The sequence below is a fragment of the Hypomesus nipponensis genome, chromosome 16 (genome assembly GCF_054491055.1).
Source record: "Hypomesus nipponensis isolate SF chromosome 16, ASM5449105v1, whole genome shotgun sequence".
In the NCBI taxonomy this organism is placed as follows: domain Eukaryota; kingdom Metazoa; phylum Chordata; class Actinopteri; order Osmeriformes; family Osmeridae; genus Hypomesus; species Hypomesus nipponensis.
The window spans coordinates 10,053,511-10,075,603 of NC_140376.1; the positions used below are offsets into that span (position 1 = coordinate 10,053,511).

Consider the following 22,093-nt stretch of genomic DNA (forward strand, 5'->3'; position numbering starts at 1 on the left):
CAGCGGTAGTACCTTCAGAACATCCATGCCATGGGGATGCAGTCCTGTAATGCAGTTATTTTTTTGTCCTCAAATTTATCTTGATGTATTCCATGGAATCACTGTTTACAGGCTGACGCTGCATGTCGCAAAGTTACCTTAATTTTTAATATCCAGTATTTTGCATATCGCATTATATTAATGAAACACACTCATCAAGATCTACTAATTTCAATTTCGGTGCTTTATTCACAGTTTGTCACGATTGCTAAAACACATTTCTTGAAACAGTCAACCATTTTCTCAAAACTGTAAACAAAAAAACAAATATTCAAACTCAATTTCCAAAACCTCTGACTCTTCCGGCAAAATCAAACACTCGCCACTAATTCATGTAACCTGTGCTCAAAATCAATGCTGTTAGATCATAAACATAGCAAATCAATATATAAACACAATGAAGCAATCATTAGACACAACACATAAAAATGGAGAACACAACCAGGAAATGTAGTTCCATGTAAAGACAAATTTGTGTTTGTATACACAGTAAATGCATTTACGTAGTAATAAAGATAATTGATTTGGGATTTTGAAACACTGGATTTTGGTGTTTCGACACCCATTGACACTGTCCTGATGTATGACTATGTTTAGCCTGTGTTCTGCACCTCTGTTTTGCCTACCGTCTCTGAAGGAGGGGATCCCTCACTGAATTGCTACTCCCAAGGTTTCTTCAATTTTCTCTCCTCCTTTTCCGAGAGTTTTTCCTTGTCTTCTTTGAGGGTTGAGGTTGTCTGGGTGGCAGTTCTATCAGAATTACCCTGGTATATGGGTTTCAGTCGTAGACCTTTCACCGCCACACAGAGGAAAACTCTTCAATTAGGTTGAGAAAAGGGCTGTATGGTGGAAGGTAAACATTTACAGTAAAAATGCTGGTTGATGTTGAACTATTCTTGTATATAGACACCACGGTGAAAGCTAACATTGTCCCAAACCACCATTAGAAGTGTGAACAATTTAGAGTCTTTTACAAATGACAACTGTGTTGTAGTTGTGTTTACTGTTTGCCCCCTGTGTTTACCATTTTGCATCACAAGTGCATTACAGTGCAAAATGTGTTTAGTGAATGAGACTGTGTTTAGAGTTTTGCCAAAAGAGTGTCTGATTTGACAAATTGGTTTAGTTCACTGAACATTTGGTGTTTAGTGTTTTAGCAATTGTGAAAAATATGAAATAGACTACTTTACTAGTAGGCCTACTTGACAGTAAATGCAAATGAACAGAAGTGGAGCAATTCTACTTCATTTACATATTTTACTTATTTTTGGTAGCTCTTTAATCATGAGATGTGTGAAAATACAAAATGCTAAATGACTACTACTTTCACTCCACCACCAAAGTAATGCATTGTAATAACATGGAAACACAGCAATTATCAGTTGGTAACTGTATTTACATCTTCAAATGCTAATGACACAATTAAATGCATTTTATTCACTTGTTCTGCCACATGATATAAATTTCAACTCACTGTACAGTATGCCCGTATACAGTGCCTATTATTTTGAGTTATTTTAGAGGTGCTTACTTTGTGTAACCTAAAATATTATTTTACTTTTCTTAAGACAATCAGATGGGTACTCATGTAAAGGTACAATGTGAGAATGACTGATTATAATACCTTGTTGTTTGCATCTCTTCATATATTTTCCAGTTAGAATACATAAACAAATACTAACACAATACCAATGAATGTACTTTCCACAGATCAGATTCTCAACATACTGTAGCTCTATGAGTCTTAAAGCTCTGGAAACTGTATATGTCAGGTTTTAATTGAACAATACTCTAATTGAACTGGCTAAAACCTACTGTGGTACATATGGCTAGTTGACTAGTTGCTAACGGGTACAGGGACACTTCTGAAGTCAGTTGCTTTAAGCACAGGGTCTGTATCCTCTTCTCTCTTTGATTCCAGCCACCATGTTGTCATATCACCTTTACCCTGGAAGAACAAAACACAAAGTATGTTTGTCTCGCAGTCTCTTCTATCCAGAGCATTTCTACCAGTTGAGTGTGTCTCTTAATAAAGAGGGACAGTGTTTGGAGAGCATGTGCATCCTCATGAATACAGAATGATAGGGGATATGTGCACTCAGCTGCTGAGGCAAGACCCTAATTGAGACATACAGTCTTCCAATGAGAAAGAAGTATGGGGTCCCATCTCATTGGACCAATGTCTCCCCTACCCCCCACCCAACCTTTTGTTCCAACCTGTATTTCATAAGTCAGTATCAACCCTGTGCTATAACGAAATCCTTCTATTCAAATGGGGTGTATGGTCATTGCATTCAGAAATACTTTGGAAACCAATAAAGGGAATATCAGAAAGTAAAAATAAATACAAAAAAAGTAAAAAATAATTACAAATAGAATCAAATCTCCCTGAAATATACACATGCAAAATCCTCAAATGTTTATAGATTATTAGTGAGTTTAGTGAACAATCCTACATTAATTTAGATCTAGAGCCTGTACACATAAGCAAATACACAGAGAAATCAATGGAATCTCACATGAAAATGGCTAAAACATAGTGCTCAGCTGTATCTTGACTAATTCCCATTGTTGTAAAGAATAGTGAACAGTCTGTCACATATACAGTGGCGGTTCTAGCACATTGTGCGCCCAGGGCAAGTTTATTACTTGCTCCCACAAACTGAAATGATAGATAAGAGAAAACCGCGCAGAGATTTCTTTTTTTTTATGCTTGTGCGCCCCCCACATGTCATGAAAAAATGCCGCCCCGGGCGGCTGCCCGGTCTGCCCGTGCCTAAAACCGCCCCTGCACATATGTATCTAAACTAAGAGGCATGGATTGCTTATTTATAGTATGTCACTTACCCCTCATCTTTAATTGGATAATAATATTTAAATATACATACTAAAGACATATTTTATTTTGTTTAGTTATTGTTAGCTTACCTTGACATTAAGTGATCCCCTGCAAGTCAGGACATACCCTCCTAGAGTGTGAAGCAGCTCAGCTGTATCTCCACTTACCTGTATTTTAAGGGCTGGGGACATAACAAAGAAGTATGCATAGGAGTAATGGGACAAATTGCCATTTGAATGTAATCCCAATCAGTAGATCAAGTATCATCAAATTCTTCCTTTACATTATTGGTGGCCAAGCCGCGAAGCGGCGAAGCACCTATTGTTATTGTTAGTATTATTGTTAGTATATAACTGTTGAAATGTTTACCTTAATAAAGTAATTTCTTTGTCTGTTGATGTCCTGTGAGGTTTCAAGCTTGACCATCGATAATATTTCATAACAACCGAATTGACGCGGCCGCCATTTTGGATTTCATGGAAAAGTGTAAAAACCTTTTACACGCCCCAAATTTTGTCCAATGTTTACTAAATTTGGCATAGATGATCTTCAGACCAAGCTTCACAAAGGTGTCACATGGACTTTCCATTTTCAAAACCGTTTGTTCGGTAGAGCCGATCAAAGGCGGCGGCGAAGCCGCAAAAGACACGTGAGAGCGTAAGTCAGCAACCATTTGTGCGATTGTCACCAAACTTGGGTTCCATCGTTCCCACGAGGAGCAGAGGAGGCGTGTGGTGTTATACCAGAAAAAAACACTTCGAACACTCAGTACTCTTGAACGCAAACAGATATTTCAACCAAACTTGGTGTGTTGCATGAGTGCAACAGGTTAATGTGACTTTATTGTTGCGCAGGTGCTATGGAGGCCATGTCCTGCTCTGGACTGCTTGGCCCCTCCATTGCTGCTTGCAGCTATATTTAGGGGCCAAGCAGCGAAGCTGCTGTTATTGTTAGTATTATTATTATTATTATTATTATTATTATTAGGGGCCAAGCAGCGAAGCTGCGAGGCACCTATTGTTATTGTTAGTATTATTGGTGGCCAAGCCGCGAAGCGGCGAAGCCACATAAGTGATTCTACCTTTTCTTATTAGGGGCCAAGCAGCGAAGCTGCGAGGCACCTATTGTTATTGTTAGTATTATTATTCTTCTTCTTATTATTATTATTATTATTAGGGGCCAAGCAGCGAAGCGAAACGGTTATAGAGTGTCCGCTATTTCCGGTTTTATCAAAAACCTTTGAAAGACTACTCCTCCTACAATTTTTGTCAAATCTTCTTAAAATTACCAGAGATAATCTTCAGACTAAGACGCACAAAAGTTATGGTAGAGCATTTTGATCCCCACAACCGTTTGTCCGTGACAGCCAATCAAAGTCATCAGGAAAGCCACCAAACAAGAAATGAAGTAATATCTCAGCAGTTCTTTGAGACAGTGACACCAAATTTGGTATGCCTACTCGGAACCTTATTCTGAGGATGTCCTCCAAATATTGTGTCATGTGACTAAAAGGGGGCGTGGCCGGAAGCATAAACGTGTTTTGGCTAATAACTATTTAAGTGTTTACCTTAATAAAGTAATTTCTTCGTCTGTTGATGTCTTGTGAGTTATCAAGCTTGACCATCGATAATATTTCATAACAACCGAATTGACGCGGCCGCCATTTTGGATTTTATGGAAAAGTGTAAAAACCTTTTACACGCCCCAAATTTTGTCCAATGTTTACAAAATTTGGCACAGATGATCTTCAGACCAAGCTTCAAAAAGGTGTCAGATGGATTTTCCATTTTCTAAACCGTTTGTTCGGTAGAGCCGATCAAAGGCGGCAGCGAAGCCGCAAAAGACTCTTGAGCGCATAACTCAGCAACCATTTGTGCGATTGTCACCAAACTTGGGTTCCATCGTTCCCACGAGGAGCAGAGGAGGCCTGTGGTGTTATACCAGTAAAAAAACAGTTTGAACACTCAGTACTTTGGAACGCAAACAGATATTTCAACCAAACTTGGTGTGTTGCAATGAGTGCAACAGGTTATTGTGACTTAATTGTTGTGCAAGAGCTATGGAGGCCATGTCCTGCTCTGGACTGCTTGGCCCCTCCATTGCTGCTTGCAGCTATATTTATTATTATTATTATTCTTAGGACTGGGTGTCTATGGCAGCCCCCATAAGCGCATGGTCGAAAGTTTTGAAATTTGGCACACTCATTGGGGACAGTCCCCTGGTCCAATTCACAAAGTTTCATGTCCCATACTCGGGCACTCTAGCGCCACCAACGGGTCAAAGTTGGACTTGTGTTTACACACGCAACTTTTGAACCGTATGACCCATTTCCAAAAATGAGATACCGTTGGATTCCCTGGATCAAGCCGAGTTCAATAAACACCATGGCGTCAAGAGGAGGCCTGTGGTGTTATACCAGTAAAAAAACAGTTTGAACACTCAGTACTTTGGAACGCAAACAGATATTTCAACCAAACTTGGTGTGTTGCAATGAGTGCAACAGGTTATTGTGACTTAATTGTTGCGCAAGAGCTATGGAGGCCATGTCCTGCTCTGGACTGCTTGGCCCCACCATTGCTGCTTGCAGCTATATTTAGGATTCCTCCGTAAGGAAGAAACCTATTGTTATTGTTAGTTTTATTGGGTGTGCTTTGCCTTCGGCAAGGGCACAACCATTGTTATCTCACATATATATTATTATTTATTTATTTTCCCACCCCTAAAACTTTGTCAATATTTGGACTACATAGGCAACTTAGGTGTCAAAAGTTTCGTCTTGGTAGCGATTGAGTTGCTTGTATCGGGATTTACGTTCCGTTGCACGGTTTAGTAGAAATTACGTTTTTGTGACGAAAAGTGAAGCTAACGGTGGCTAACTTGCTAGCCACAGTCACTGACGCCACTAACGTCACTAACGTCCCAGTCACTGACGCCACTAACGTCACTAACGTCACGAAAACTCGCGTGACTATCTCTAGCAGAACATTAGTTTAGCAGCTCGTTAACTTCTGGGAGATGGCTAGGCTTAGGCTAACTTCTTTACAGCAAGGCAGCTGCAGAAACGCCACAAACAAAGAGGCCTGGGTGATAACTATTTGCTCATTTTACTTTGTGATATGACACACAATTGTGATGTGTAATGTACAATATAAGGTAATATTATTAAGGAAGTACATCTACTTTCGGAAACGGTAGTCTACAATTTCACTGAAGCATTAGCATCATGACATTAGCCTCTGTTGCCCGGGCAACACATACTACTGCGGTCTATGATGCATCTGTTTTCAATCGTTAAAATAAACATTCCTCACAAATACATTTTCGTTGTAGGATTTATTATGACATTAGATTACAACTAAACGATTTGTTGGTGAAATGACCATTACCTGTGGTTTCAAATCAGTGTGGCTCACTGCAACGCTGTAGCCTACCCGAGACACTAATGAGTAGCTAACAAAAACATCTCCCGCTGTTTAGGAAGTCAAACGGCGACGGAACGTGTTCGGCTTTCCCCTTACTCAAAAGTTTTTCAATAGGTGAAAGTATCTGACTACTAACCTGAACTTCTTTGCCACAGCCTAAACTTTGTCAATGTCAAAACTTTGTCTGTTCATTAAAATAATTCATGTCAGCCTGCTTCAGCCTTGCTTAGCTGTAGGATATACATTTCACTGGGTCTTGCAGCGCTGCTTGATTTACTGAAATTATTATGAAATGTTATGTTTTACTAGCCATTTGCCTTCTTCACAGTATTTCCCACCCCTCATAGTGTAACTGAGACAACCGTAAATAGCCTAATTCATCTTTCAAGTAATAAGCCCCCGTTGAAGTGTTGAGCAGGAAATTAGTCTTTAGAGATCTTGGGTTGGTGGTTTTACCGAAGCAGAATTCGCTCAAATAAAATCGATAGACGTAATGAGTGGCACATAACGTGAAGTAGGCCTAACATTGCATTTTATTTTGTTTGAGTTTTAATAACTTGTCCAGTGCATTGGGGCAAGTAGCACTAGCCTAAATTGATCTTCCAGACTTGCCATACAAAAAAAAATCCACTCTTCCCGGACAAGCCTTATTATAGCTACAAGGCTAGACTGTTGATACAGATCAGAATCCATCATATCTTGGACACTCAAAATCAGCGAATCTTGCAGCCAAATCAAGTAGCCTATATATAAGCCTTTATATGGCTACAAACTTCTGCTCGGTTTCTAGCTGGCTACTTGTTACCAAGTTAGAACTTTGTTGCAGGAGCATTCATTGTCTACATTGCGAGCTAACAGTGTCCGGTAATGATGTCGCTATAAATAATGATGTTAAACCGAGACCACTAAGCCCTCAAAGAAAATGTAAGGTCATAGAAACAAGAGAAAGGTTTGAGGTTACTCTGAAAATTATTAATAAAATAGGCTTGTAATAATAAAACTGCTAAATCCTCATGCATAATGAAACTTAACGTTTTTTAAGTAATCAATAAGCCTGCGCTTGCCCTCATTACTCAAATGATGCCGTTCAGGGCGTTAAAATTACATAATAGGACGAGTGTCTCAGAAATAATATAGAGCTATATTTGTCTTCAAGGCCAACCAATGAGAATATTGTGAATAAAAACAACACAGACACAGGCGGCAAATAAACAGGCAGATGTTAGCCTTGCATTGTTTGAAAAAGAAGAAGCGGGAAGCCAGCTAGTATATAAGAGGCAGATGTTGGATGTTGGATCATATCACACCATGGAAAACCAAAGTCGTCCCCACGTCTGGATCGTTGGCAGCTCGTTGGTCTACTGGCTTGCGCTGCACGCAGAGGAAGTCGGACTGTACCCCAACCTTGCACTGGAGTGCCATATTGAATGGGTAGGGGTGAGGGGCATGAGGTGGGCAGACCTTGTGCCTAAGCTCCGTGAGAAGCGTGACATGCTTCCCAGCCCGGACATAATGGTGCTCCACGTCGGGGGAAACGACCTCGGCCAAGTGACCGGGCTAGAACTGACGAGGCGGATGAAGCGAGACCTGGGGGCCATCATGGAGATGTTCCCTAACACTCTGCTGGTGTTTTCGGACATCCTGGAACGCTGCGTCTGGAGGTATCAGAGGAGCACCAGCGTTTCTGGTATCGACAGGGCAAGACGTCGAGTCAACGCAGCGGTGTCTAGCTTCCTGGCCGACCGTGGGATGGGGAGCATTCAACACCCCCAAATAAGACACGGTTTCGTGTGGATGTACCGACCCGACGGTGTCCACCTTGATCACGTTGGAAACAATGTGTTCTTGGGAAACATCCAAGACGGTCTCCGACGACTCCTGTGCTAGCCACAGCACACACAACAACGGCTCTTTTAAGAGCCACCCAAAATGTAAAAAAAAGAGCAATTAGACCGTTCAAAGTGCCGTTGTAATTTTACAACCATGGGGTCTTACAGGGTTAAATCGCACCATCTTTGAAGTGTGTCATAAAAAGCGGCGTCACGTAGGCTAGGTCCGGTAGGCTACTCTAGGCCTATATAGCGAGCAACTCTACATTCATACGTCTCTGAGCTTGCTTTAAAATAACAGAAAACATTAATATATTGACGTTGATAGGCTACATTTAGATGCTTTTATGAATCAATATGTCCGAGGCTACACCAGCTTGCGATCCACTTTTGGGTCGGGAATCGTTGACCCACCACTTGAGAAACATGGTCCTACACATTATTAGACAAACTGGAGTATTAAACGTCCCATAGCCTACGATTGACCCTTTAACCCTATAGCAAAGACGGCTATAGGGTTAAAATCCACTCGTCTCGGACAATCCTTAATGTCGAGCTCTGTAGCTACTATTGATACAGATCAGAATCCATCATATCTTGGACACCCAAAATCAGCTAATCTTGCAGCCAAATCAAGTAGCCTATATAGGCCTTTATATAGCTACAAACTTCTGTTCGGCGTCTGGCTGGCTACTTGTTACAACTTTGTTTCACGAGCATTCTTTGTTGGCTACAAACTTCTGCTGGGCGTCTAGCATATGGTCTAGCTGGCTATTTGTTACTAAGTAACAACTTTGTTGCAGGAGCATTCTTTGTCTACATTGTGAGCTAACAGTGTCCGGTAATGATGTCGCTATAAATAATGATGTTAAACCGAGACCACTATAAGCCCTCAAAGAAAATGTAAGGTCAAAGAAACAAAAGAAGGGTTTGAGGTTACTCTGAAAATTATTAATAAAATAGGCTTGTAATAATAAAACTGCTAAATCCTTCTCTAACTAGGCTCCTCTATCATGCATAATGAAACTTTTCTTAAGTAATCAATAAGCCTGCGCTTGCCCTCATTACTCAAATGATGCCGTTCAGGGCGTTAAAATTACATAATAGGAGGATAATAGGACATAATAGGGCACCCAACAAGTTGTTTATATCTGATTACAATTTAATAAGTTACCTAGCGCTGCACCTTTATGAGCTACATTTGGCCTCCTTCTCTTCCAACCAACCAGTATCACCTCTCCTCCATCTGAGTGATGCATGTCATTTTTACAAACTTATTATCAAGGGAACACAATGGTCAGAACTGTAGTCATACACTTAAATGCTTTTTGAAATATGTAAACACCAGGAGAGTATGGGCAGCTGGGGCAGCCGCAAGCACACCCTCACAATTTCCCCAGAAATTGTATGCTCTCTAGTTCTTTTTTTTATTCTTGTACCATGGAAGTCAATGGCAGCCCCTAGAACCATATGGTAACTTTTTGTGAAATTTGGCACACTCATTAAGGACAGTCACTTCTACAGTTACACCAAGTTTCATGTCTCCCATTAGACCTATCTAGCGCCACCAACGGGTCAAAGTTGGACTTGTGTTTACACATGTAACTTTTGAACCGTATGACCGATTTTCACAAATGAGGTACCATTGGATTCCCTGGATCAAGCCGAGTTCAACGCACCCTATGACGTCAATTTCCGGTTATATAGATTTTCCGCTATTTCCGGTTTTATCAAAAACCTTTGAAAGCCTACTCCTCCTACAATTTTGTCAAAACTTCTTCAAAATGACCAGAGATGATCTTCAGACCAAGCCGCACAAAAGTTATCGATTAGAATTGTGATCCTCACAACCGTTGGGGACAGTCCCCTGGTCCAATTCACAAAGTTTCATGTCCCTTACTCAGGCACTCTAGCGCCACCAACGGGTCAAAGTTGGACTTGTGTTTACACACGCAACTTTTGAACCGCATGACCCATTTTCAAAAATGAGATACCGTTGGATTCACTGGATCAAGCCGAGTTCAATGCACACCATGGCGTCAATTTCCGGTTATATAGAGTTTCCGCTATTTCCGGTTTTATCAAAAACCTTTGAAAGCCTACTCCTCCTACAATTCTTGTCAAGTCTTCTTAAAAATTACCAGAGATGATCTTCAGACTAAGCCGCACAAAAGCCGCACAAAAGTGACAAAAGTCACGGAACCTTATTCTGAGTATGTCCTCCAAAAATGGTGTCATGTGAGTAAAAGGGGGCGTGGCCGGAAGCATTAACGTGTTTTGGCTAATAACTGTTGAAGTTTTTACCTTAATAAAGTAATTTCTTTGTCTGTTGATGTCTTGTGAGATATCAAGCTTCACCATCGATAATATTTCATAACAACCGAATTGACGCGGCCGCCATTTTGGATTTCATGGAAAAGTGTAAAAACCTTTTACACGCCCAAAATTTTGTCCAATGTTTACTAAATTTGGCATAGATGATCTTCAGACCAAGCTTCAAAAAGGTGTCAGATGGATTTTCCATTTTCAAAACCGTTTGTTCGGTAGAGCCGATCAAAGGCGGCGGCAAAGCCGCAAAAGACACGTGAGAGCGTAACTCAGCAACCATTTGTGCGATTGTCACCAAACTTGGGTTCCATCGTTCCCACGAGGAGCAGAGGAGGCCTGTGGTGTTATACCAGAAAAAAAACACTTTGAACACTCAGTACTCTTGAACGCAAACAGATATTTCAACCAAACTTGGTGTGTTGCATGAGTTCAACAGGTTATTGTGACTTAATTGTTGCGCAAGTGCTATAGAGGCCATGTCCTGCTCTGGACTGCTTGGCCCCTCCATTGCTGCTTGCAGCTATATTTATTATTATTACACATCTTCTTCTGCCATGGGAGTCTATGGCAGCCCCTAGAACCGTATCGTCAGAAGTTGTGAAATTTGGCACATTCTTTGGGATCAGTCCCCTCATCAATTTCACCAAGTCACCATGTCTCCCATTCCAACCATCTAGCGCCACCAATGGGTCAAATTTGAAGGTGTGTTTACACATGTTACTTTTGAACCATATGCCCCATTGTCCAAAATGAGGTATCGTTGGATTCCCTGGATCAAGACGAGTTCAACGCACTCTATGACATCATACCCAGTTCCATAGATTTTCCGCCATTTTGAATGTAAAGAAAAAGCGTTTTTTCGCTACTCCTCCTACAATTCTTGTCGAATCTTCTTCAAAATTGCCACAGATGATCTTCAGACCAAGCCTCACAAAAAATTTGCAACCGTTTGTTAGTTACAGCCACATCAAATTTATGTGGCTGAATTGATGTGGCCGCCATTTTGAATATAACGTTTTTTCGCTACCTCTCCTATAAGGTTTGTCCAATCTTCACCAAATTTGGCACAGATCATCTTCAGACCAAGCTACATTAAAGACATCACATGTTTTTTTGATCATCTAAACGTTTTGACCGGAACAGCCAAACAAAGTCGTCAACTAAGCCACCATAAAATAAGTGAGGTCATATCTCAGCACCTCTTTACTGCATTGACACCAAATTTGGTATAGGGACTAGGGACACTGTTCTAAAGAGGTCCAAAATAGGTCATGCCATTTCACCTCTAGGTGGCGCTGCAATCAGCAACAATTTGGCACAATTTATCTTCAGATCAAGCCTCACAAAAGACATCACATGTTTTTTTGATTTTCTACACTTTTTGACTCGAACAGCCAATCAAAGTCATCAGCCAATCAAAGTTGTCAACCAAGCCACCATAAAAGAAGTGAGGTCATATCTCAGCACCTCTTTACTGCATTGACACCAAATTTGATATAGGGACTAGGGACACTGTTCTAAAGAGGTCCAAAATAGATTATGCCATTTCACCTCTAGGTGGCGCTGCAATAGGCAAAAATTTGCACCATTTAACTTCAGACCAAGCCTCACAAAAGACATCACATGGCGTTTTGATTTTTGCAACCGTTTGTTAGTTACAGCCAATCAAATTGAGCAACTGATCCGGAAAAAGGGAAGTGAGGTAATATCTTAGCCAATCTTTGATGCATTGACTCCAAACTTGGTGTATGGACTCAAGGCCCTCTTATTAAGAGGTTTGAGACAGGTAGTGTCATTTAACCTCTAGGGGGCACTACAATAGGTAGGATTGTGTGTTGACCAATAACTTTTGATTTGTTTGTCTTATTTAAGTGATTCCTTTGTCTCCTGATATCTTAGTAGATCCCGTTTCTGACACATGTTAACTTGTGATACCAGCTGAATTGATGTGGCCGCCATTTTGAATGAATGTAACGTTTTTTCGCTACCTCTAGTTGTCCAATCTTCACCAAATTTGGCACAGATCATCCTCAGACCAAGCCTCACAAAAGACATCAAGTTTTTTTGATTTTCTAAACCTTTTGACTGGAACAGTCAATCAAAGTCGTCAACCAAGCCACCCTAAAAGAAGTGAAGTCATATCTCAGCACCTCCTTACTGCATTGACACCAAATTTGGTAAAAAGACTAGGGACCCTGTTCTAAAGAGGTCCAATAGGTCATGCCATTTCACCTCTAGGTGGCGCTGCAATAAGCAAAAAAGTATCTTCAGATCAAGCCTCACAAACGTTTTCAGATGGTTTTTGATTTTCAAAACTGTTTTTCCGGTAAAGCTGATCAAAGTCGGCGATGAAACCGCCAAAACAGGAACTGAGATCATATCTCAGGAAATATTTGCTGAGTGCCATCAAACTTGGTACAGGTGCTCGGGACCCTGTTCCAAAGAGGTCCACAAAAGGTTGTGTCATCTAACCGCTAGGGGGCGATCATGTGTCTGACACATGTTAAATTGTGATACCAGCTGAATTGATGTGGCCGCCATTTTGAATGAATGATTGAAACGTTTTTGGTGAATATCAAAAATTCACCTAATTTGGCACAAATTATCTTCAAACCACAACCACCTTGACATGTCAAAATAAAACTGAATTACAGCTGTTTAAACTTGGGCCAAATCTGACCACGCTTGCCACAGGAAAAACTGCTAATATTTTTACCCAGTAACTGAAATCTGTGATTTCCAGCATTGAGAATAGCTCACTAGGATAAATTGGTGTCCTGGAAACTTCAACGTTAGAGGTTCGAATCCAGCCAAAGCTGACAAGCTTGTCCTGCCTCTGATTCTCTGTTTAACGAGACTGTAAGCCACTGCAAAGGAAGCCAGGTACACCGCAGTCACTAGATGTCGAAAGTTTCTTCTGTGTCATCTGAACTGCTTGGCCACCACATTGCTGATTGCAGCTATATTCTTATTATGTTATAGTATATAATCTATTGTTATCTTCACGTTTGTCATTTTGTTGTCTTCATAATACTACTGTATGTTGATTGATTCTTGGATTACAGTCTGTATTTTGTACTCTTTGTTTTGTAATTTTGTTGTTGTCGTCGGTCACCTCATTTTGAGCATGTCATTGTCTAGATGTCTCCATATATTTAGAAATTAATGAACAATAAATAATTGTTACATTTGTATTTGTCACCTTTTTTCTTTTTTCTTCCCATGGCCTGTTCTTGACCAGAAAGAAAGCTGTCAGGGCCCCATTTGATATGATACTAGAACTGTCTTTCTGTATTCATTAATATGCTTTTCCATCACCAGCTGTTGATGAACTCGCTGACTCAGAGAGTCAGAGAGACTTTTAAACAAACCATTACTGCTTCTTCTACTTGGTCTCTATTCTTGTCAGGTTTTTGGTCTTTCTCCTCTCCGTTGACTGACAAAGTTGTATAAATCCCAAAACCTTAATCAATATCCCACTATTGGTGGAGACGGATCCTTTTCTTTTACATAGGTGCCACATTACAAGAATTCAGACCTACAAACTGCAGAGAAAAAACTCAAAAAATGTGTGATGTATCAACTTGTTTATTTGCTGAATGTATGTAAGAAATATCTCCATATTGTATCAACATTATCTATTGCTATTGTATTTCACTTTTCCAATCTGGGATAGTCTCTAGAGCACCTTTGCCACCATTAACCTGTTGTCTTGGATCAGAGGATTAGGAGCTCAGTGTACATAAATACCCCCCCCCCCTCTTCCTAGTGATGTAACTGCTCTGCAGGGTGCAGGAAGGCAGAGAAAGAAGAAATCAAGCTTCGCACAGGGACTCATTCTGTGGCCCTTTCAAAGTCAACGTCATTAGCTGCTCTATGAACAATGCGCTTAACCTTGGCTTGAACAAAACAAACAGGAGATTTTATTTTTAGCGTGTCTCACACGCTCTTTTAAACTATTCAACCTGGATACAGGTATAAATTAAAGTAATGTACCCTAATCTCATTTTTGCCTGAGTACCTTCACTTGTTGATTCCATCCGTGAAGACGTGTTCACCGTGTCACCAAATAAACAGTACCGAGGCATTTTGGTCCCTACAACACCTGCTACAACAGGTCCTATGAAAAAACAAATGTACACATCATGATTGTAAATGGGTCTCAGATCATAAATGAAAAAAAGCATACCAGTCATACATTTTATTCTAATTTCATTCAGGCAATGAGATTATAACATAGAAAGGTTTCAGGCAGAGAGTACCTGAGTGGATGCCTGCTCGTATCTTTAGCTGGGTGGTGGGTTTGTGGGGGATTTTGAAGGCATGGCAAACATTGACCAGGTCCAAGGCCATGCTGGCAATTTCACCTGCATGGTTTATGCCGTTTTCATTGGGAACACCAGAAACAACCATGTCTGGAAAGACAGAAATTACACAAAGGGAAGAAGAGAAAGAGATGAGTGAGACAGACAGACAGACAAACGATGCATGCTTTATGCAAAAAATACTCACAAGCATCCCCAATTGTCTCCACTTTGTACACGTCGTAATTGTCAATTATGTCATCAAAGGTTGTGTAGAGCTGGTTGAGAAAGTTTACCACTTGGTGGGGAGTACTGGCACCAGACAGCTGTGTGAAACCCACTATGTCACTGTTCCCAATGAGGAAAATAAAAAGTGTATTTTTCAAAACAAATATTTTTTTTGTCATAAAAAGCTAAACTATTGGGTTGGTAGGCTATTAATGAAGACCCTTCAGTATCACTTACCTAAAGTAGACTGTTGCGTTGGAGTAGCTCTGTGCCTCTGCAGTACGACCCTGCCGGAGGTCATCAGCCACTGGCTTTGGTAGCATACCTGAGAGCCGTTAAAATCTTACAAAACTGCTGGCATCATGTTTTTACCACTAGATAGCAGCAATTATTTAAAAAAATAAAATTACTGTAAGCATGGAAGAATTATACACAGCAAGTCCTCTTGATGTAGCCTACTGACTTACTGTAAAGCAAGCGATCTGTCTTCTGTTTCTCTTGAAGAAGATCTTGTGTTCTTTCAGCCACAATGGCCTCCAAATGCTTGCTGTATTTCTCCATCTAGAAAGGAAGGATTTTCAAAATATTTAGTTTGTGTTACGTAACAATCACATTGGATTTGAAACATACATTGAACATATCTGATAATGCGTCAAATTACAAGCCAAAGATTGTGATGTTTTTTTAATATGTTTTAAAAAAACCATATATATATATTTTGAAGAAATATTTGTACTTATTAATTTTGTTGTATTTTATAACAAACAATTATGTCACACCCCTACAGTAAATTACCAGGTTCATCATCATGTCGACAGGGCTAACTTTGTGTGGGTTCATCTTATCCAGTATCTTCTTCACCTGGTCAAACGTTGGCCTCAAAGTGAGGTTATGGGACCAGCACTTCTTGATTAGCTGTCAATATGAAAGGAGTTTGGCTGTATTGTAGTCAATTGGCTAACACATTGGACATCAAAGTAGAGTCAAAGGCCATAAAGCCTAGTTTATACTTATGTCGCCGACACTTTTGAAATGGTCGCAGACGAAGATAAAAAAGTGTCGCTGAAGCTGCTGCATTTATACTTCGGCAAACACATAGCTATGGTTACATTGTTTACGCTTTGTAGCCTAGGTGATCGATCGGAGAAAAATGGCTGTAGCTAATTTTGACAGGCATTATAAAGGTGTGGATATGTTCTAACTTGCTCTGCCAATCTCTCCTCTTTTCCTTCCATCTTAAACAGCTGTTGAGCGTTCACTGAAAATTCAAAACAATGCAGTCAACGACGCGTGCCGTCTATCTAGCCAATCACACTTGCGCGACACTATGTGACGACATCAGCGCCAGTAGAAATTTCTCCTGGTAGGCGACACTTTCAAGCGACAGTTAAAAGTGTCGACCGTGACGCCATTTATGTCGGCGACCTTTTCAAAAGTGTCGGCGACCTAAGTATAAATTGGGCTTAAGAGTATGATAGTGTTGATCTGTATTTTTTTTTCTAAAAGAGCTGAACAAACAAACACCTAAAACTGTCTACCCAAATTCAAAATCCTGTAACAGACCTCACAGTAGTCTCCTCGATTAGGACAGTCGGTGTCCGCTTTCCCAGCTTTCATTTCAGGCAGTGGAGGCCGCCACATGATATCCATTTTGACCCCTTCATTTTGGTCCTGGTCAGTGGGCATAAGAAGACACTGTTTACAACAACAGGTTTACAAACACCAAGTCCACTAGCCTAAAAGTGGGTATTTCATACTCACTGAGATAAGGTCAGAGCGAGTAGCAATCTCAACTAGGATGATAGAGTAACTAGGGAGTGGAGCAAACAATGTTCATTCAAGAACGCTGTATACATATACTTATACACAATTCATTACAGATTCTATTTTAAATCATGAATCCAGATAAATGAAAAATATTTTCAACCGGTGCCAATAATTCTTGTAATAGTAATACCTGTAAATGTCAGCAGCTGGAGTAATACTGGAGCTGCTTCCCAGAAGGACCTCGGGGGCGCAGTATATACGGTAAATATCCACACAGTGGAACCCATTGCTGACTGCCTCAAAGTCCTCCTTTCTGTATGCAGTAAGCCCATAGTCTAGGAAAAGAAATTGCCTTCACTTCTCTTTTTCCATATCAGCCATAGTAGTCACAACCAAGTGAAACCACAGAATCCTCCTTAATGTTTTGTAAAAGATGTCAAGTGATACATCAACCTACCTTTATGAACAATCCTGCCATGATAAAGTAGATTAAATAATTTTAATCACCTGAGATCTTGCAGACCCAGCGGTCATCAATGATGCAGTTCCTTGAGTGGAGTCTCCCATGAAACATTTTGTGTTGGTGAAGATAAGTCATGCCCCGTGCTATGTCAGTGGCGAAGGACAACCTAATTATCAGTACACAAAGCAGGCAGAATGAGCTTTTACTGTAGAATATCTCAAGATTATCTGTAGAACATTTTAAACTGATCTAATCAGATTCATTTATTCACCTGAATCCCCAGTTGATTGGGATGTCCTCATTGAGTAGGACATCAGCAAGACTTCCTTTAGGACAGTACTCAGTTATAATACTGACATAGGGAACTTCAGTCGATCCACCAATGAATTTAGAGAGGTTAGGGTGATCCAATTCCCTAGTAAGAAATATTTTACAGAGGAAATTGCATTATTCCGGTTCAGAATACATTTAGTAAGTACAGTATTTGACAAAAGAGTTGCCCATTGTATTGGCTCAATAAGAACTTAACTTACCTTACTTCTTTCACTTCCTTCCTAATGGTTTTTGTGAGAGTGAAATGTTTCTTTTGGATGTGTTTCACTGCTACAGTTCTCCCATCACTGTCAGTCAATAGATTGTATGACATTCACTAAACAGATAAATACTTGGATAAACATTTGAAAAAGACTAGAATGAATAAAATGGAGAGAAATATAAAAGAAGGACTTCTCACTAGATGCCAGGTTGAATGAAACCCTGTTTGAAGGTATTGTTGACCACAGTACATACAGTCACATCAGTCGTTCGGCTGACACTGGAGTGACTCTTTACCGGTTGTAGACTGGTGGTGCTGCAGAAGCCCATGTAACATGCTTTTCCTGGGGAGGATACAGAGGGAGATGAATGGGGACTAGTTAACATATCAGCAACACATTTAGTATTTGTATTCTTGAAATAAATTATTTGTATATACAACCAAATCTAACCGAATTTGTCTGAAACAACGTACCAAACATTATGTTCTTATAACTGATGATCCAACTTTCATCCCAAAACATCTTTTGTTTCTGATACTGGAGCCACTACAGAAAAAAACAACTATGTTTTATGAAAAATGAAATATTGAAAATGTGTCATATTGACACAAAGTGACATATTGACTGAGAATGACATTTTTCAAAGATATTGAGTGTCTGCATTTGCCCTGGTGCCGTACCACCATGGTTAAGATGAAACCACAACAGAAGAGGGCGACTGGCAGTCCGATGGCCACCTTTATGGTAATGGACATTGGACAGACGCCACAGTCTGCTGGGCAGTTGAGACAGCTCTCCTCCAACTCACACACATCATCCCCACACACTGGTATACACACACACACACACACACACACACACAGACTGTCAAACACTCAAATGGATGTATATGCAACTGTTATTAAAGTACCTATGAGTGTTATGAAAGAACAGAACACAGCTGATCCATCATGTATAGTGAATGGCAGAGGTGGTCCTAAAATGGGAGACTAGATCTCAAGGATGACATCACAAAACAACAATTTGGGATGTTGGGCATTGAGTACAAAAGTGGCTACAAAGAGCTTGCAGATGAGCAGCCTTGAGGGATTCCAATGTTGTACAGAACAATAAATGTTGACACACTGACCTTGGGCACTGACAACCAGCACTTTGGACTCCAGCGCTGCATGCATTTGTCCTATTTTGATATGAGCGATAACCGAGGTCACTCCCACATGGACCAGAACCACCTAGAGGAGACCATTAATCAATACTTGAGTAAGGAATAGTGTGTGCAATGAACAGCACACCCAGCTATGACTATGCACTCATTTGATTCGATTTCAGTAGCCGCTGGACTTTTTTTAAACTTTCTGTACCAATCACAGGAGAACCACATTCATGAGTCAGCACCTTTGAAGTCCAGAGCTGCTGACTCATCTTTCCTGCTTTGGACACTGTGTGTGTCACTATCTTGCCGTCATCAGGGATCCATGGTCCACAGATTCCTCCTTGCCTCTGTTAACATTCATAGACCAACGTTAAAAGGAGCACAAATAAATTCCACTTGGACTGCTTTTGGTAATTAAGAACAATGATTAATAATTTGTATTTTTATTTGTGTGTGTGTTGGATGAGCTTGAGGTGTGTTAACACTAATCTGGATGCATTCACACATTAAAATGAGCCACTTCTCCTCAAGTGTCTGGTGGTTCTGTTCTAACCATGAGGGCAAGAGGGCAGGAGTGGATGTTGGCATGGTAAACACAGCAGTTGATCTCGTTGGCATTGTTCCAGTTGGCAGGGCAGTCATGTTCATGGCAGAACCTTTTGGCTTCTGAAGCATTGCTGAGGAAAGATGTGGGTATGTTATTGTGCTTTCATGTGAGTGTGTGTGTGTGTAAACATTATATGACTATATATTTGGACCCCACTCAGTTTACGAATACCTGCTTGTTGAACATCTCATTTTAAAACTGTGTGCCTTAACATGGAGTTGGTTCCCACTTTGTTTATATACCTGCTTTCAATTTTCCAGGAAGGCTTTTCAAGAAATGCTGGAACTTGATGCAGAATTTGCTTCCATTTAACCAAATAAAGCATTAAGGAGGCTAGAAACTGATGTTGGGTGATCATACCTGGCTTGCAGATAGCATTAGAAAGTTTCCCAAACGCATTTAATTTTGTTTGGGTCAGACAAACACCATCAAACAAAACATTTTCTGTATGGATCTCAATTGTGGGGATAATATGGGCATTATCAAGGTGAAACCAAAAAGCTTTTGCATTAATATTCCACCAGTTGAACTAAGGGCTCTTGCCCAAAACCATAAAAACAGCCCCCATTGGTAATTGGCTTTAAGATGATCCCTGACCTGAACACATTTTAACGTACTTTTGGTCTTGTAGTATATATAGTGTATATAGACAGAGAGAAATAGTGAGAGACAGTTACTCTTTCTACATTTTTTACTGTAACACTTCATCAAATTGTTCTAATACTTTCTAAAATAAACAGGAAGCAATGGATTTCATCCATTGTAGTGATATTGCGGTGCATCCGACACAGAAACAATTCCAGACACAAGCTTAATCACCTGAACTGGAAGATCTTGTTCTTGACTGCATACTCATAAAAGGAATCCGGTGCTGTCACAGTGTACGTCACATTGAATTCCTCTCCGTCAGTCACCTTCTCTGGAGGTCGCTGCACCCAGGCCATCTCCAGTCCTGCAAACGCACAAACACACAGAATTGCATGTGTGTACACACATACTGTACGCACATCAACACTCATGCAAGTATGTAGAACATACATTCACAGCAACTCTTTTTACAAACGTGACAACATTATTATCATGACAATGCATCAGTTCTGTGTGACCATCAAACGCATCTGTTCTTAATGACTGCTTGCCGGATGGTGAATTATGACCATCAAAAAAAGACCAAAACAAAACATTTAAATAAATGTATGACAAATTTAAGTAAAACGTAACTTCACAGCAACACTGTACACAGAGCTACAATATTGTAGCTACAGTTAATTTCACAACAATAGAGTAAGGTTGACAAAAGATAGAATAATTTACAAAAAAGCAGCTGAGTTTGTATTAACAAAAGAAGATAAATATTAACATCCACTGATCCTTTTAAAGTTTTCATATCCCTCACAAGCTTTAATGACAAACAAAATGGTAAGTGAAATATACAATTGGGAACAAAGACAACATTTTTACAATTTTCACAACGTACCTCCACAGTTGATCATGTTGTAGTCATTAGGGTTATCTATTGGCCAACAGTCATACTCTGTGTTATCCAGATCATGCCAACCATCCACCACCTTACGGATTAGGACATAGTAGAATTAGCACATCCAAACACCTTTTGGATTATAATGATGATCATGTTCTGATGATAGACTGTAAGTATCAATAAGGGCATCTCTAAACCATGAACAGGATAGTGACCAAATTATTTATGGCGCAAACTGCTTCAACCCAAGCAAATTGCTGTTATGGTTAACACATAAATGAGCCCTTTCACAAAACCAACTGTAGAAGTTGATGTCTCATAAAACCTGAGAAGGAAATCTCAGTAGTTTGTCATTTCATTCAGCCTAAAAAGTGGATTCATAAAAAAACTAAATACAGCAAAAAAGCAAAAATTAAGCAACCTTACAAATCTATTTGGCAAAATGAAATGACGCAGGTCATGTCCGCAGCCACAAATGTTTCTGACATGGCAACAAAAGCACCGGGAGTTTCCTCAACAGCAGGGAAAACCAGGTTATATATCCAACCAGTTTGATTATCACACTCAATTGGATGAATGAACTGTATATTTACTTACACAAACTGGCAAGGTATTGACACAGACATCGTGCTATTGAAAACACAAAGCTTACATCTACCACACCTCCAATAACCTTATAGGCAAGCATAATGTCTTATGACAACCCAATGGTAACAGCCTCTTTACATGGACGTACAGCAGGATTCCACAACTGTGTTATGTACTCACCAAGAACAGAGAAAGGTAGAGGACTGAGGTACTCCATAGAGCCATGAGAACTGTTACTGTGTGAGAGGCAGCTCCAGGCTGACAGACCAACTGACCTGTTAGTATGAACGTTTATGTCTGTGTGTGAGTGTTGGTGCGTGTGCGTTCCACTTGCCCTCTACTCTAAGCTAGGAGGGGTACTGAAGCCCCTAATTGTTCAATCAGGCAAAGAGACTCTCCAATCAAGGTCCGGACCTCATTCTCGGAGCCTTGATTAACCTTCATCTCTTCACCTTAGCACAGCCTAAAAACAATGTTGGATCATGCTGTTCTGATCGCAAATGTTGATTG

General features: G+C 40.2%; 1 protein-coding gene across 2 annotated transcripts; it reads right to left on the reverse strand.

Annotated features, from left to right (window-relative positions):
* Positions 1 to 375: 375 nt before the first annotated feature.
* LOC146254844 (atrial natriuretic peptide receptor 2-like) lies at positions 376 to 21,808 on the reverse strand. Of its 2 annotated transcripts, XM_084675926.1 has the most exons (24): positions 21,764 to 21,808; positions 20,993 to 21,083; positions 20,335 to 20,467; positions 19,462 to 19,585; positions 19,151 to 19,255; positions 18,885 to 18,987; positions 18,436 to 18,581; positions 18,229 to 18,301; positions 17,953 to 18,097; positions 17,753 to 17,839; positions 17,491 to 17,634; positions 17,264 to 17,385; positions 16,947 to 17,091; positions 16,751 to 16,799; positions 16,553 to 16,660; positions 15,785 to 15,904; positions 15,457 to 15,550; positions 15,227 to 15,314; positions 14,970 to 15,109; positions 14,720 to 14,872; positions 14,479 to 14,577; positions 2,968 to 3,059; positions 1,855 to 1,987; positions 376 to 829 (listed from the first exon to the last, which is right to left on the reverse strand). In XM_084675926.1, the coding sequence occupies exons 1-23, from the start codon at positions 21,806 to 21,808 to the stop codon at positions 1,877 to 1,879; spliced, it is 2,517 nt and encodes an 838-aa protein (XP_084532052.1). In that variant the 3' UTR covers positions 376 to 829; positions 1,855 to 1,876. The 2 variants fall into 2 exon arrangements, with proteins under 2 accessions (XP_084532052.1, XP_084532051.1); XM_084675925.1 differs by lacking the exon at positions 376 to 829 and having other exon boundaries at positions 1,353 to 1,987.
* Positions 21,809 to 22,093: the final 285 nt, after the last annotated feature.

Bases quoted from the DNA above. Each gene is read 5' to 3' on its own strand.
- LOC146254844 (XM_084675926.1), bottom strand. From the start codon at position 21,808: ATGGCTCTATGGAGTACCTCAGTCCTCTACCTTTCTCTGTTCTTG. The intron at 18,098-18,228 runs GTACGTTGTTTC...TATCCTCCCCAG, and splicing joins TTATAAGAACATAATGTTTG to GAAAAGCATGTTACATGGGC. The intron at 3,060-14,478 runs GTACTCAGGCAA...TTATGTCCCCAG, and splicing joins GATGGAATCAACAAGTGAAG to CCCTTAAAATACAGGTAAGT.